The 13,884-nt window shown below is 48.1% G+C and overlaps 1 protein-coding gene across 3 annotated transcripts in view; it reads left to right on the forward strand.

Moving 5' to 3' along the window:
- The first annotated feature begins 2,287 nt into the window (after positions 1 to 2,287).
- The window catches only part of ARMC9 (armadillo repeat containing 9), a 183,235-nt gene continuing 171,638 nt past the window's right edge, over positions 2,288 to 13,884 (forward strand). For all 3 annotated transcript variants that reach the window (XM_023193881.2, XM_023193880.2, XM_023193882.2), the window contains exons 1-3: positions 2,288 to 2,439; positions 10,069 to 10,160; positions 12,466 to 12,591. In XM_023193881.2, coding sequence (XP_023049649.2) covers positions 10,110 to 10,160; positions 12,466 to 12,591 — 177 coding nt within the window. In that variant the 5' untranslated portion in view covers positions 2,288 to 2,439; positions 10,069 to 10,109. The remainder of the gene's footprint in view (positions 2,440 to 10,068; positions 10,161 to 12,465; positions 12,592 to 13,884) is intronic.

Raw genomic sequence — 13,884 nt, forward strand, 5'->3', positions numbered from 1 at the left:
GGAGGGAAAGCAAAGCAGGAGGGGTGTTCACAGCGGCTCAGAGCCCAGGGTCCAGAGACACAGAGACCTGGGTTTAGTCCTGGTCTCCTCAGCGGTGTAAACTTGAGGAGTTTCTTAATCCCCTATGCCTCATGTTGTTTATCTTGCCAAAGACAAAACAGACAGCTGTAATCTCAGCTAATCAACCACGAGACAAAGAATGAGAAGCTGAAAGGTCTGTACTTGGCCTTGCCAGCAGGCTCGGGCAGAAGGGAAAAGATCTGCATTTGTCCTTGTCACAGGTAAACAAGGGGGTCATCCGTGCATCATACGGGAGGCATAAGAAAGAGAGGACAGTGAGTCTGATGAAGTCATATGTGGAAGGGTAGTTCTTTCTGGTAAGCTACTTCCCAGAACACAAAAGTGTGGAGGATTTTAGAAAACAAAAGGTTTGGGGGTGGGTGGGTGAGATTTCTTAATTATGGCTGTTTTCTAAGAGCACAGGGCTCAGGTTAATAACATTGTCAATCAGTAAAGTGCTGAAAATATTATTCATCTCATAGATGTGGTTTTAGAATTAAAAACTTTTTTTTTTTTTTTTTATTGAGACAGAGTCTCACTCTGTTGCCCAGGCTGGAGTGCAGTGGCTTGATCTCAGCTCACTGCAACCTCCACCTTCCAGGTTCAAGCGATTCTCCTGCCTCAGCTTTCCGAGTGGCTGGGACTATAGGCACTGCCACTATGCCCAGCTAATTTTTGTATTTTTAGTAGAGACGGGTTTCACCATGTTTGCCAGGCTGGTCTCAAACTCCTGACCTCAGGTGATCCACCTGCCTTGGCCTCCCAAGTGCTGAGATCACAGGTGTGAGCCACAGTGCCCGGCCTGGTGTGAGAATTAAATAGAACAATCTATATGATTCACTTAGCACAATGCTGGGCACACATATAGGCTGCACGTTTTGCAAACAAAAATACAGAACAATATAACATCCTACATGCACAATAAAATGAAGCAGTATTTGGGATCTACTTACACTAAAACATGAAATTTACATTTAACTGTGTCCTGTATTTTGTCTGGCAACTCCTGGCATACAGTTGTGTTGATGATAAATATTATGGCCACGGATTGAAGATTTATTTTATTTTATTTTATTTATTTTTATTTTTTTGAGACGGAGTCTCGCTCTGCCGCCCAGGCTAGAATGCAGTGGCCGGATCTCAGCTCACTGCAAGCTCCGCCTCCAGGGTTTACGCCATTCTCCTGCCTCAGCCTCCCGAGTAGCTGGGACTACAGGCGCCCGCCACCGCGCCCGGCTAGATTTTTGTATTTTTTAGTAGAGACGGGGTTTCACCATGTTAGCCAGGATGGTCTCGATCTCCTGACCTCGTGATCCGCCTGTCTCGGCCTCCCAAAGTGCTGGGATTACAGGTTTGAGCCACCGCGCCCGGCCAGATTTATTTTCAATCCATATTACCTGGACAGAAGGTAGGGCTCTCTTCTACTAAATACCGCTTTTTTTTTCTTTTGGAAGACAATCCACTGGCAGGGCTGGGGACTGGGGAGGTGCTGGCCACAGCCCATCTTGGGGCTTCTTCAAAGGCGAGCTGACCTACCTTCTCCGTGCCCCATTCCCTGTCTCTGGCCCTGGTAGCCTCCTCCTTCTTGGAAGCATGGAGGTGGAAACACTGAGGTGGCAACGGGAGACTCCCGCAGAACCTCAACGCCTGGAGGGGAGGGCTTTTCCATCCATGGCCACCTCCTCCTCCTCACCCTCCAGCACTAAGTTGGGCGACTAGCAAGTGCTCATTCAGTACTGATGAACTTCAATTCAAAAGCATCAGGTGCAAAGAGAGGGAAGACGTGTGCTCCTGATTTATTTTTAAAAGCCCACATTTCACATGGAAAACAAAAAGTTTCTCTGAAATCCCTGGAAACTGCAGCAACGGGCGGGACCCTGGTGCCCGGAGCTTTAATGCATATCTTGGGCGTCACTTTTGGTTCTAAGGTGGCCCCAGGTCCCTCCGGTAAGATGGGAGTAACCACGCCTGACTCTTCCCACAGACATCACACGGTCCTGGTTTGTGTTCTCTACGCGACCACAAACTCCTTGAGGCAAGGGGTTGAGCCTGCTCCGGCTCATCCCCAGAGCCGGCACAGTGACTGGCGTAACGAAGGGGAAATGAACGAATGAATGAACGAACAAAAGTGGAGTGGTGGAGCGGACCGCACGAGACGTGAACGGCCGCCACTGCTGGGCTGTGGACCCTCACTTCCGGCGCCAGGAAGTTTCCGGGTCGCCCACCTTCCCTCCCAGGCTGCTCCGCGCCAGCAGCGCTCCGCACCATTGGCTGCGCAGCCCCACGTGATGCCGGGGTGGCGGCAGCGGTTGCCCGGGTGACGGCTGCCGAGGTGGCGGCCGGGCTGGGTGAGCGCGAGTGTCCGCGGCCGAGCAGCAGGTAAGTGCGTCCCCGGATGCAGCCGGGTCACCCTCAGCCCGCCGTCCTGGTGCTAGGAGAAGCAGCGGTGGGGTTGGAGGGCCGAGGCTCTGCGGACCTCTTGTTCCGAGGAATACCCCGACGCGCCCGCTCCGCCGCCGCCGGATGCTACCACTTCTCGCCTGCGGTACAGGGATCTTTCTCCGGTGAGGGCCGAGGCGGCCTCCTGGACATCCCAAGCAAGGACGGGCGCAGCTGCTTCCCGCAAGTACTCCCTGATCTTTGCTGCAGCAGTAGTCCCTGATCTTTGCTGCAGTGGGGCAGACTTGGAGGGGGACCCCCAACCCGTCTAGCTGGTGGTGGCGGTGCGAGCGGGTTACCCGGGGTTTAGATCTCCCTCATAATCTCCATCTGCTAGCCCCGTTCCTCAGGCACCCAGGTGAAGTCGATTCCGCCTAATCTAAGGAAAAACAAGATGCGTGCTATGCAGATTCGGCTTCCATACAAATCCCGTAATCCCACCCGTTTGTAGGCCCTGAATCTTTATTATATAGGAATTCAAAAGCTGCCATGCAGTCCCCAAGTGTGACTGGAAAAGTTTTTCTTAGTTTCTGCATGGAGGAGAGCAGTGGTTCCCAATCTTGAGAGTGTATAAAAGTCATCCAGGGAGCTTGTTTAAAAGGCAGATTTCTGGACATGGTGCCTGCCGTGGTGTTCAGTAAGACCAGGGTGGAGGCAGGAATTTTCATTTGCACAAGGGTGCCCAACTGATTCTTATTTAGGTGGTCCAGACTTTGGGGAAATACTGTGTCGTGGTTCATATCAGCCACTTAGTCACTTACTGTGGCTGTAGGGAGTGTGTCAGACTTCCCGAGCCTCAAATTGCCTCATCTGGAATGGGAAAATATAAACTACATTCACCTCTCAGGTTTACTATGAAGATTAAATGTAAAGCATTTTGCACATTGCCTGGCATACAATATACCCTCAATAAATGATACCTATTATGATATGAAAGTTTAGAGAAAATTCTGTAATTTCTTTTTTATGAGATGGAGTCTTTCTCTGTCACTCAGGTTGGAGTGGAGTGGCGCAATCTCGGCTCACTGCAACCTCCACCTCCTGGGTTCAAGCGATTCTCTTGCCTCTGCCTCCCTAGTAGCTGGGATTACAGGTGCACATGCCACCACGCCTGGCTAATTTTTGTATTTTTAGTAGAGATGGGGTTTTACCATGCTAATCAGACTGGTCTTGAACTCCTGACCTCAGGTGATCCGCCTGCCTCGGCCTCCCAAAGTGTTGGGATTACAGGTGTGAGCCACTACGCCCAGCCAATTCAGTAATTTCTAAGAATGTCAGAGTAGTAGGATACCCAGCAGCGCTCACGTTCAATGACAGTTGATCACGGCAGATGCTATTTAAATGGCTTACGGAGGACTACTCTAAGGAGGTGATGTTTATTAGGCACAGTGGTTAACCAGGTGAAGAGAGGGAAAAGTGTTGTAGGCGGAGAGAGTAATTTGTGCAAAGGCCTTGAGGTTGGAAGGAGCTCAAATTCTCACAAACTCACTTTTCCTGTTCCAGGGCCTTTAAAATGCCGTCCCCTCAGCTCAGGCTTCATTTATTCATCATATGCCTTGAGTACCTTTCTTGCTTACGAGGCACTCTGTTAGGTTCTGGGGATACGAAATTTAAATACAGCTCCCTGTCTTTATGAACAAGTTATAAGAAGTGCCAGGCACAGTGGCTCATGCCCATAATCCCAACACTTTGGGTGGGCGAATTCCCCTGAGGTCAGGAGTTCAAGACTAGCCTGGCCAACATGGTGAAACCCCATCACTACTAAAATAATACAAAAATTAGGCCAGGTGTGGTGACTCACACCTGTAATCCCAGCACTTTGGGAGGCTGAGGCAGGTGGATCACCTGAGGTCAGGAGTTCAAGACCAGCCTGGCCAATGTGGCGAAACCCTGTCTCTACTAAAAATACAAAAATTAGCTGGGCGTTGGTGGCGGGCGCCTGGAATCCCATATACTCGGGAGGCTGAGGGAGGAGACTCACTTAAACCTGGAAAGCAGAGGTTGCAGCGAGCCGAGACTGCACCTTTGTACTCCAGCCTGGGTGACAAAAGTGAAACTCCGTCTCAACAACAACAACAACAAAAAATTAGCTGGGCGTCATGGCGCATGCCTGTAACCCCAGCTACTTGGGAGGCTGCGGTGGGAGAATCACTTGAACCTGGGAGCTGGAGGTTGCAGTGAGCCGAGACCCCGCCACTGCACTCCAGCCTGGGCAACAAAGCTAAACTCCATCTCAAAAAAAATAAAATAAAATAAATAAAATAAAAATATAAAAAAATTCTTGGTAGGGAAAGAAGGGAGGGGTTGTTCATGGAAGACTTCTTGAAGGGGGTTAAGTCTGGCTTTGCTTGGAATCATGAGTCATGTTTACCTGGGGTTCAGGACGTACATCAACCACAGGCTTAGGATCCTGGAAGAGCTTGTTATGTGGGGAAATGGCCAGGAGTTTGCTGTTGGCAGGGTCCAATGTGGGATTGGTGGAAGGGAGCAAGGAGTGGGAGAAGGTAGGGGGAAGGTGGATGGATTTGAGGCATAGGTCCAGAGAAAGGCTGGAGAGGTGGGTGTCCTCCAGCAGCAACTGCCTTCTTCTGTCCCCTTTTGCATCTGGCAGGGCTGGTGTGGTGCATGGGGAGGTGTCCTGCCTGCTCCTCATTGCTGCTTCCAGATCACTGCCCACTCCTTCACAAACCCCAGCTCCTTTGAAGCACATGGCAGACACTGTACCCTTTGCCAGCCCTCCCTGAGGCAGCCACTTCCCAGGGCAAGTCTCTCCAGTTCCCTTGGAGCCTCTAGCACCCGGCTGGCTGCCTATCCCTTCATCTCTTTTACTTCACTTTTGGGGGTTTCCACATCCTGGCCCCTCCGGTTTCTTCATCCTCCTTATTGCAGGCATCTCTTTCCTCCATCCTCCTCATCCACCCACTCCCTTGGTTGAGAGCTTTTTAGTACTAGTCACCTTCAAATTCTTGCCTTCAGGCATCTGTCCCACTCTCTGCCCACTCCTTTCCATCTTTCATGCTCACTGGAATGTGGCTCCTTCAGCAGGCCTCGGACCTCACCACTTCCTCTGCCCTGCAGCCACCTTTTGTGTGTTCCCCTCCCCCATTCTTGACCTGATTGGTTCCAGTGTCCCATCATGGTTGTACTGTTTCCCCTTTCCTCTCTCTTCTAGAAGAACCTCTCGCATTGGTTAACCAAACTCAGATAGCTGAAAGTGCCTGGAGAAGAGCTGCAAAACTGTGCAGACTGATTCTATTTTAGATTCCAGTCCAGAGATCTTAAATGGACTCTACTACCCGCAACCCTGCCATGTTGCTGTAGTTACTTTGGTTCCCACCCTCGCTTCTTTTCAAACTGTCACCTTGCTTCTTACTTGCAGCTGATGACCTTGTTTCTTTCTTTTCTTTTTTTTTGGGATGGAGTCTCGCTCTGTTGCCCAGGCTGGAGTGCAATGGTGTGATCTCAGCTCACTGCAACCTCCGCTTCCCGGGTTCAAGTGATTCTCCTGCCTCAGCTTCCCGAGTAGCTGAGATTACAGGCACCCACCACCACGCCCGGCTAATTTTTTTATTTTTAGTAGAGATGGGGTTTCACCTTGCTGGCCAGGCTGGTCTCAAACTTCCAACCTCAGGCGATCTGCCTGCCTTGGCCTCCCAAAGTACTGGGATTACAGGTGTGAGCCACTACACCTTATTTCTTGTTTCGCTTCCTTTGTTTTTTTTTTTTTTTTTTTTTTTTAAACCCGGGTCTTACTTTTTCACCTAGGCTGGAGTGCCGTGGCATGATCCCAGCTCACTACAGCCTCGACCTACCTGGTTCAAGTGATCCTCCTGCCTCAGCCACCCCAGTAGCTGGGATTACAGGCATGCACCACCGCGCCTGGCTAATGTTTGTATTTCTGTAGACATGAGGTTTCGCCACATTGCCCAGGCTGGTCTCGAGCTCATGAGCTCAGGTGATCTGCCTGTCTTGGTATCCCAAAGTACTAGGATTACAGGTGTGAGCCACTGCACCCAGCCTATTTCATTTCTAATCACTAAATCTGTGTCTTTGCTCAGCACCCGTATTCTCTGCTATCCCTGTGAATGCCGTTCCTGCTTCTCCCTTAAACTCCAGGCTCATGTATCTCTAAGAATTAAAGAAAGAGGAGAGAAACACGAAGGGTGACTCGACAGTCAGCAGGTTTGTTTCTTGGGTACCTGCCAAACTTCACCCTCTTACAATGGGCCTCAGTATAACAGTGGGCCCTAATAAGGACATTCTGTTCCCTTCGGGTCTACTACGGGAAGCTAAAAGGAGACTTGGCGGGGTATGTACGGGAACAGACATACAACTCTCCCTCCCAGATAAGCACAACAAAGAGACAGAAGCAGTCCAGGCCTCTGATAAACTCTCCCACCCTGAATCCTTAAAAACTCTTAGTCTGTAAGAGAGTGTGGCTCTGACCTTACTCGGTTGGAAGTCCCTCCCAGGTTTGAAATAAACCTGTTGACTGTCGAGTGACCCTTCGTGTTTCTCTCCTCTCTCCTCTTTCTTTAGTTCTTATAATACCCACTGACCATTTCGGAACCTCCACTGGAATGTCTAACCAGCAGCTCAGACTTACAGCCAAAACAGAGCTCTTGGTTTGACCTCAAAACACTCCTTCCCTATGTTTTCGTTGACTCATGAAATGACATACTATTCGGCCAGCTGCTCAGATCCCAGGGTTCTTCCTTCCCATCTTCCCCTCATGTCCCACAACCAGCCCGTCTGCAGACTGTGCCTCTTCTGCCTTTTCCGTCTGGACTCACAACACTCATAGCCCCTCTTGCTTATCCAAATGACGCTCATGGCTGGTATGGCCTGAGCAGTACTCATCTCCCTCTTCCCACTCCCCTCCAGTCTTCTCTGCAGAACAGGCAACATGCATATTTAAAAATGGACATCAGCAGCCTGGCGTGGTGGCTCACCCCTGTAATCCCAGCACTTTGGGAGGCAGAGGAGGGAGGATTGAGCCCAGGAGTTCAAGACCAGCCTGGGCAATGGTGAAACCCTGTCTCTGAAAAAACCAAGGCTGGGCACGGTGGCTGACGCCTTAATCCTAGCACTTTGGGAGGCTGAGGCAGGTAGATCACATGAGGTCAGGAGTTCGAGACTAGCCTGGCCAACATGGTGAAACCCCATCTCTACTAAAAATACAAAAATTAACCAGGCATGGTGGTGGGCGCCTGTAATATCAGCTACTCGGGAGGCTGAGGCAGGAGAATTGCTAGAACCTGGGAGGCGGAGGTTGCAGTGAGCTGAGATTGTGCCATTGCACTCCAGCCCAGGTGACAACAGTGAGACTCTGTCTCAAAAACAAAAACAAACAAAAAAACCTCACCAAAAACCAACCAAACAAAAAACCCAGAAAACAAATTACTGGGGCATAGCAGCACACTCTGTAGCCGCAGCTACCCGGGAGGCTGACGTGGGAAGATTGCTTGAGCCCAGGAGTTTGAGGCTGCAGTGAGCTATGATCATGTCACTGCACTCTAGCCTGGGCAACAGAGGGAAACTCTGTTTCAGGAAAAAACAAACAAACAAAAAAAAAAACAGGTGGTGTCAGTCCCCTCCTCCATATTCTCTCTGAGCCTCCTGTTACTCTCAGCCTAATGTCCAAGCCACTTACCAGCTCTACAAGGCCCACCTGACCTGGCCCCGGTCCCCCATTGCCTGCTGCTCTCTGCCTCACCTCTAGCTACATCCCAATACCCCAAGACTGCAGAGGTCTGCAGCCTGAGGCCTGTGACCTAGCAAAGCCCTCTTCCCCAGATCCAAGCGCTCAATCTTTGCTGAAATGTCACATTCCCAGTGAGGCCCTCAACCACTCTATCTAAAATAACCCCGCACCCGTCTCCTTCAGGTTCTGTCCCTTTCCTTGCACTGTTTTCTTCATGTCTGGAATTAATTTCCACTCCGTCCGTGTTTTTGAGCCCGTACTGTATGCCAGGCACTGGTCTAGGCACTGGGGATGCCAGGGGAGCACCTGTCAGGTGCTGTTGAGAAGAATCAAGCAGGAGAAAGGGCTGAGAAGTGATGGGCCCACCTCTTAGAAAGGGTGGTCAGGGCAAGACTGAGGAGGTGACAGTTAAGCAGAGACCTGAATGAGACGTGAGTATCTGAAGGAAGGGCAGTGAGTCAGAGTTCACGAGGGCAGGCGTGTGCTTTGGGTGTTCAGTGGATGTACACAGGAAGCACACAGTGGCCATTGTGGCTCAGGTTTACAGAACAAATGGGAATGTGTCAGAGGCCACATTGTCTAGGGCTATGGGAGTTGGGCCCAAGGAGTCTCGCCTTCATCTGGAGGGTGGTGGAACCACAGGAGGGTCCCAAGCAGGAGGAGAATGCTCATTGTTGAAAGTGTAGAAATTGGATTGGAGTGGAGAGAGGAGATGGGGAGGCACTGCCAGAAAAATGTAAGGTTACAGACTCAGAAGAGATCTGACTGGGTGTGGTGGCGCATGCCTGTAATCCCAGCACTTTGGGAGGCCAAGGCTGGAGGATTGCATTACCCAGGAGTTTGGCAGCTTAGTAAGACCCTGTCTCTACTTAAAAAAAAAAAAAAAAAATTAGCTGGGTATGGTGGCTTGCACCTATAGTCCTAGCCACTAGGGAGGCTGAGGAGGGAGGATCACTTTAGCCTGGGAGTTTTAGCTTGCAGTGAGCTACGATCGCACCATTGCACTCCAGCCTGGGCAACGGAGTGAGATCCTATCTCAAAAAAAAAAAAAAAGATTGGAAGAATTCTGATATATTCTGAATTTTATAGATGAAAAAAGGCTCTGCATTTCAGTGATTTGCCCCAGATTGGGTGCCAGTGAATGGCATGGTTAGCATTAGAGTCCAGACTTTTTAATTCCTCTGGGGTTACAGGCAACTGGTTTGGGCTGAGCCTGGGGTGTGGGCCGTGGGGAATGACTGCTTTGGGTACACCTCGAGGGAGGGCTGGTAGAAAGAGTAGGAAGAGTTTCTTTTGACTTTAGCCATTGTATTTCCTAGTGCTGCTGAACAAATGACCATAAACTGAGTGGTGTAAAGCAAAAAAGATTTATTATCTTCTAGTTCTGGAGGTCAGAAGTCTGAAATGGCTCTCACTGAGCTAAAGCCACGGTGTCTGCAGGGCTTGATCATTTCTGGATGCTCTGGGAGGATCTGTTCCTTGCCTTATGCAGCTTCTAGAGGCTACCTACCCTCCTTGGCTTATGCCACTTTTACCCCTTTAAAGCCTGCAGTGGCTGTTGTCTTTCTCACACCTCATCATCCTGACACTGACGCTCTTGCCTCCGTCTGCCCCCCTCCCTCTGCTGTGACTGCCTTGGGCCCACCTGGGTAATCCAGGATCATCCCCCAATTTAAAGGTCAGCTGATGAGCAAGCTTAATTCCATCTGCGCCTTAATTCCCCCTTGCCGTGTAACCTCACGTATTCACAGGTTCTGGGGCTTGGGGCATGGATGTCTTTGGGGCAATTATTCTGCTAACCACAACCACCTTTTTGTGGTTTCACAGGTGGTTGAAATGAAAACTCTTATATTTTTGCCTTCTAGAGATTTTTGCGGTGAGAATTAATTACCAGTAACAGTTCAATATGGGGGACATTCTGGCTCATGAGTCTGAATTACTTGGACTAGTGAGAGAGGTAGGTATATTATACAAAACAGAGGTCACAGAGAAACATCTTGAAAACTTGTGTTTTAAAATGCAACCAACTGTTTAGTGCCTTGTAGTGTTTCTTCTATTGTTATGTTGGAGCTATTTTTCTATTATATAATATTCCATGCATTTACATTTTGTTTTTATAACTAAACAGATCTTAAAGTCACTTAAAAAGTCCCTTGAAAGAAAATTATAAAAACAATACATGTCCATGGTAAAAGATTCAAGCACTACAGAAGTATAAAAAGGAAATGTTCCTCCCAGACTTTTTTCTATGAATAGTAAAAATACGTTCATATGCCTGTAGTTTGTTTTACAGAATGGGGTGATACATTGTTCTGTAGCTTGCTTTTTATCTGCCAACAATAGTATAGCATGAACATCTGCCTGTGATCTGCCCTAGACATTTGAATGCCATAGAGTGTTTCATTAAGTAGATGCATCATAATTTTTTTAACTCATTTTCTGGTAATGGCCTAGGTTTCCTACACTAAAAGCTTTGACAAGTAGGGCCCAGGCCTTAAACTTTCTGGTGCTGAAGAAATGGTTGGTGCTTGCTGCTGCTTAACTGTGTGAGTAACCATCTGCAGGTTGCGAGAGCCATGGGCCTGGAGCAAGGATGAGGCATCCACCATGCAAATGCAGATTTGGAATTTGGTGGTGTGATGGTGAATATATATATATATTTTTAATTTACATTAAAAATATTTTTTAGAGACAAGGTCTTGTTCTGTCACCTAGGCTGGAGTGCAGCGGTGTGATCATGGTTCACTGTAGCCTTGAACTCCTGGGCTCAAGCAATCTGCCTGTCTCAGCCTCCCAGGTAGCTGAGACTACAGGCGTGCACGACCATGTTCAGCTAGGTTTTATTTTAATTTTTGTAGAGATAGGCTCTCATTCTGTTGTCCAAGCTGGTCTTGAACTCTTGGCTTCAAGCAGTCCTCCTGCCTCAGCCTCCCAAAGTTCTGGGATTGCAGACATGAGCCACTGCACCCTACATGTATAACACATTTTCTTTTAAAAATTTATTTATCTGAGATGGTGTCTCGCTTTGTTGCCCGGGCTGGTCTGGAAGTCTTGGGCTCAAGCAATCCTACCTCGGCCTCCCAAAGTTTTGGGATTACAGGCATGAGCCATGCCACCTGGCCTATAGCGCGTTTTCTTTTCTTTTTTTTTTTTTTTGAGACAGAGTCTCGCTCTGTTGCCCAGGCTGGAGTACAATGGTGCGATCTCGGCCCACTGCAACCTCTGCCTCCCGGGTTCAAGCGATTCTCCTGCCTCAACCTCCCAAGCAGCTGGGATTACAGGCCCCCACCACCACGTCCAGCTAATTTTTATGTTTTTATTAGAGACGGGGTTTCACCATATTGGTCAGGCTGGTCTCAAACTTCTGACCTTGTGCTCTGCCCACCTCGGCCTCCCAAAGTGCTGGGATTACAGGCGTGAGCCACCGCACCTGACACCACTTTTTCTTTATCCATTCATCTATTGATAGACACCTAGATCATTTCCATATCTTGGCTATTATGAATAATGCTGCAATGAGCATGCGGATGCAGATATCCCTTTGAAAAACTGATTTTATTTCCTTTCTATCTATACCCAGAAACGAAATTGCTGGATCATCTGATAGTTCTGTTTTTGTTTGTGTGTGTGTTTTGAGATGGAGTCTTACTCTGTCACCAGGCTGGAGTGCAGTGGTGTGATCTTGGCTCACTGCAAGCTCTGCCTCCCAGGTTCAGGTAGTTCTCCTGCCTTAGCCTCCTGAGTAGCTGGGACTACAGGCACGCACCACTGCGCCCGGCTAATTTTTGTATTTTTAGTAGAGATGGGGTTTCACCATGTTGGTCAGGCTGGTCTCAAACTCCTGACCTTGTGATCTGCCCACCTCAGCCTCCCAAAGTGCTGGGATTATAGGCGTGGGCCACTGCTCCCAGCCGGTAGTTCTATTTTTATTTTTTTGAGGAACCTCCATACAGTTTTCTATAATGGCTGTACCAATTTACAATCTCACCAATAGTATGCAAGTGTTTCCTTTTCTCCACATCATTGCCAACACTTTGTATCTTTTGTCTTTTTTGTAATAGCCATTCTGAGGGGTGTGAGGGAATTGTGTCTGTGTGGTTTTGATTTGCATTTCTCTGATTGTTAGTGATGTTAAGCACCTTTTCAGGTATCTGCTAGTCCTTTTAATGTCTTCTTTGGATAAATATCTATTCAGATCCTTTGGCTGTTTTTAAATTAGATTATTTGTTTTTCTGTTTAATTGAATTATTTATTTTTTATAGTATTTAGATTTTGCTGAATTTGAAGACACCTTGAAAACATTTTCAAAAGAATGCAAAATAAAAGGAAAACCATTGTGTAAAACAGTAGGTGGATCTTTCAGAGACTCCAAATCATTGACAATTCAGGTAACATTTTGCTTATTTTTCATCTCTGTAGATAATTCAGGATGCTCTCAACTTGTGGAAAATGCTGCCATTGGATAGTGCTGGAATAGTTTTTGAGCACTTGCTCAGAGTTACTTTAGATTGCACAAGTGTTTATAGATGAACTAATAATGTCATTTAAAATCTCTGTACCCTCCCTAGGAAATGTGTGGCCATATAAGATCTTTCACAAACATTTCTTGGGAAGAAGGAAAAGAAGAAACATGCAATGTTTAGGAACTGAAACAATTGTAGCCTTCCTGCTGAGGAGTTTCAGGTTATTAATTCTAGGCACTGGGGATCCAACAGCGAACAAACGAAATCCGGCCCCTGCCAGTACAGCATTTGCATTCTAGCTTGGGGAGGTTGGAGGGAACAGGGAGCAAGAGTGAGACTGACGAGGTGGGTCTGTGAAAGGAAGTCTGAGCAGCTCTCTGAATACCAGTGGGCTGCAGGGGAGGTTATACAGACCTCAACTCTCAGGGTTGGAAGGGAACTTAAAAATCCTTGGCTGGGCATGGTGGCTGACTCCTGTAATCCCAGCACTTTGGGAGGCCGAGGCAGGAGGATCGCATAAGCCCAGGATTTCAAGACCAGCCTGTGCAACACAGTAGTACCTCGTTTCTTTTTCTTTTTATTTGAGATGGAATCTCTCACTCTGTAGCGCAGGCTGGAGTACAGTGGTGCAATCTTGGCTCATCACAACCTCCGCTGCCGGGATTCAAGCAATACTCCTGCCTCACCCTCCCTAGTAGCTGGGATTACAGGCAGATGCCACTGTATCTGGCTGATTTTTGTATTTTTAGTAGAAATGGGGTTTCACTACATTGTCCAGGCTGGTCTCAAACTCCTGACCTCAAGTGATCCTCCCGCCTTGGCCTCCCAAAAATGCTGGGATTACAGATATGAGCCACCACGCCCAGCTGGAACCTCATTTCTATAAAAAATAAAAAATTGGCCAAGCGTGGTGGCATGCACCTGTAGTCGTAGCTGATTAGTTGCCTGAGGTAGGAGGATCACTTGAGCCCAGGAAATCAAGGCTGTGTTGAGCCATGATCATACTGCTGCACTCCAGCTGTAGTGACAGAGTAAGACCCTGTCTCCAAAAAAAAAGTCATTATTTTAACCATTATTTGATGTCTTGATCTCATTTGTAATATGCCAGATAAGTAATCAGTTCACCCAGAATATTTCCATTGACCATTTCCTGAGACAGCACGTTTCACCTTTGGATGATTTTATTATTTATTTATTTATTTGAGACAGAGTTGCGCT

This window comes from Piliocolobus tephrosceles, chromosome 11 (genome assembly GCF_002776525.5).
Source record: "Piliocolobus tephrosceles isolate RC106 chromosome 11, ASM277652v3, whole genome shotgun sequence".
NCBI lineage: Eukaryota > Metazoa > Chordata > Mammalia > Primates > Cercopithecidae > Piliocolobus > Piliocolobus tephrosceles.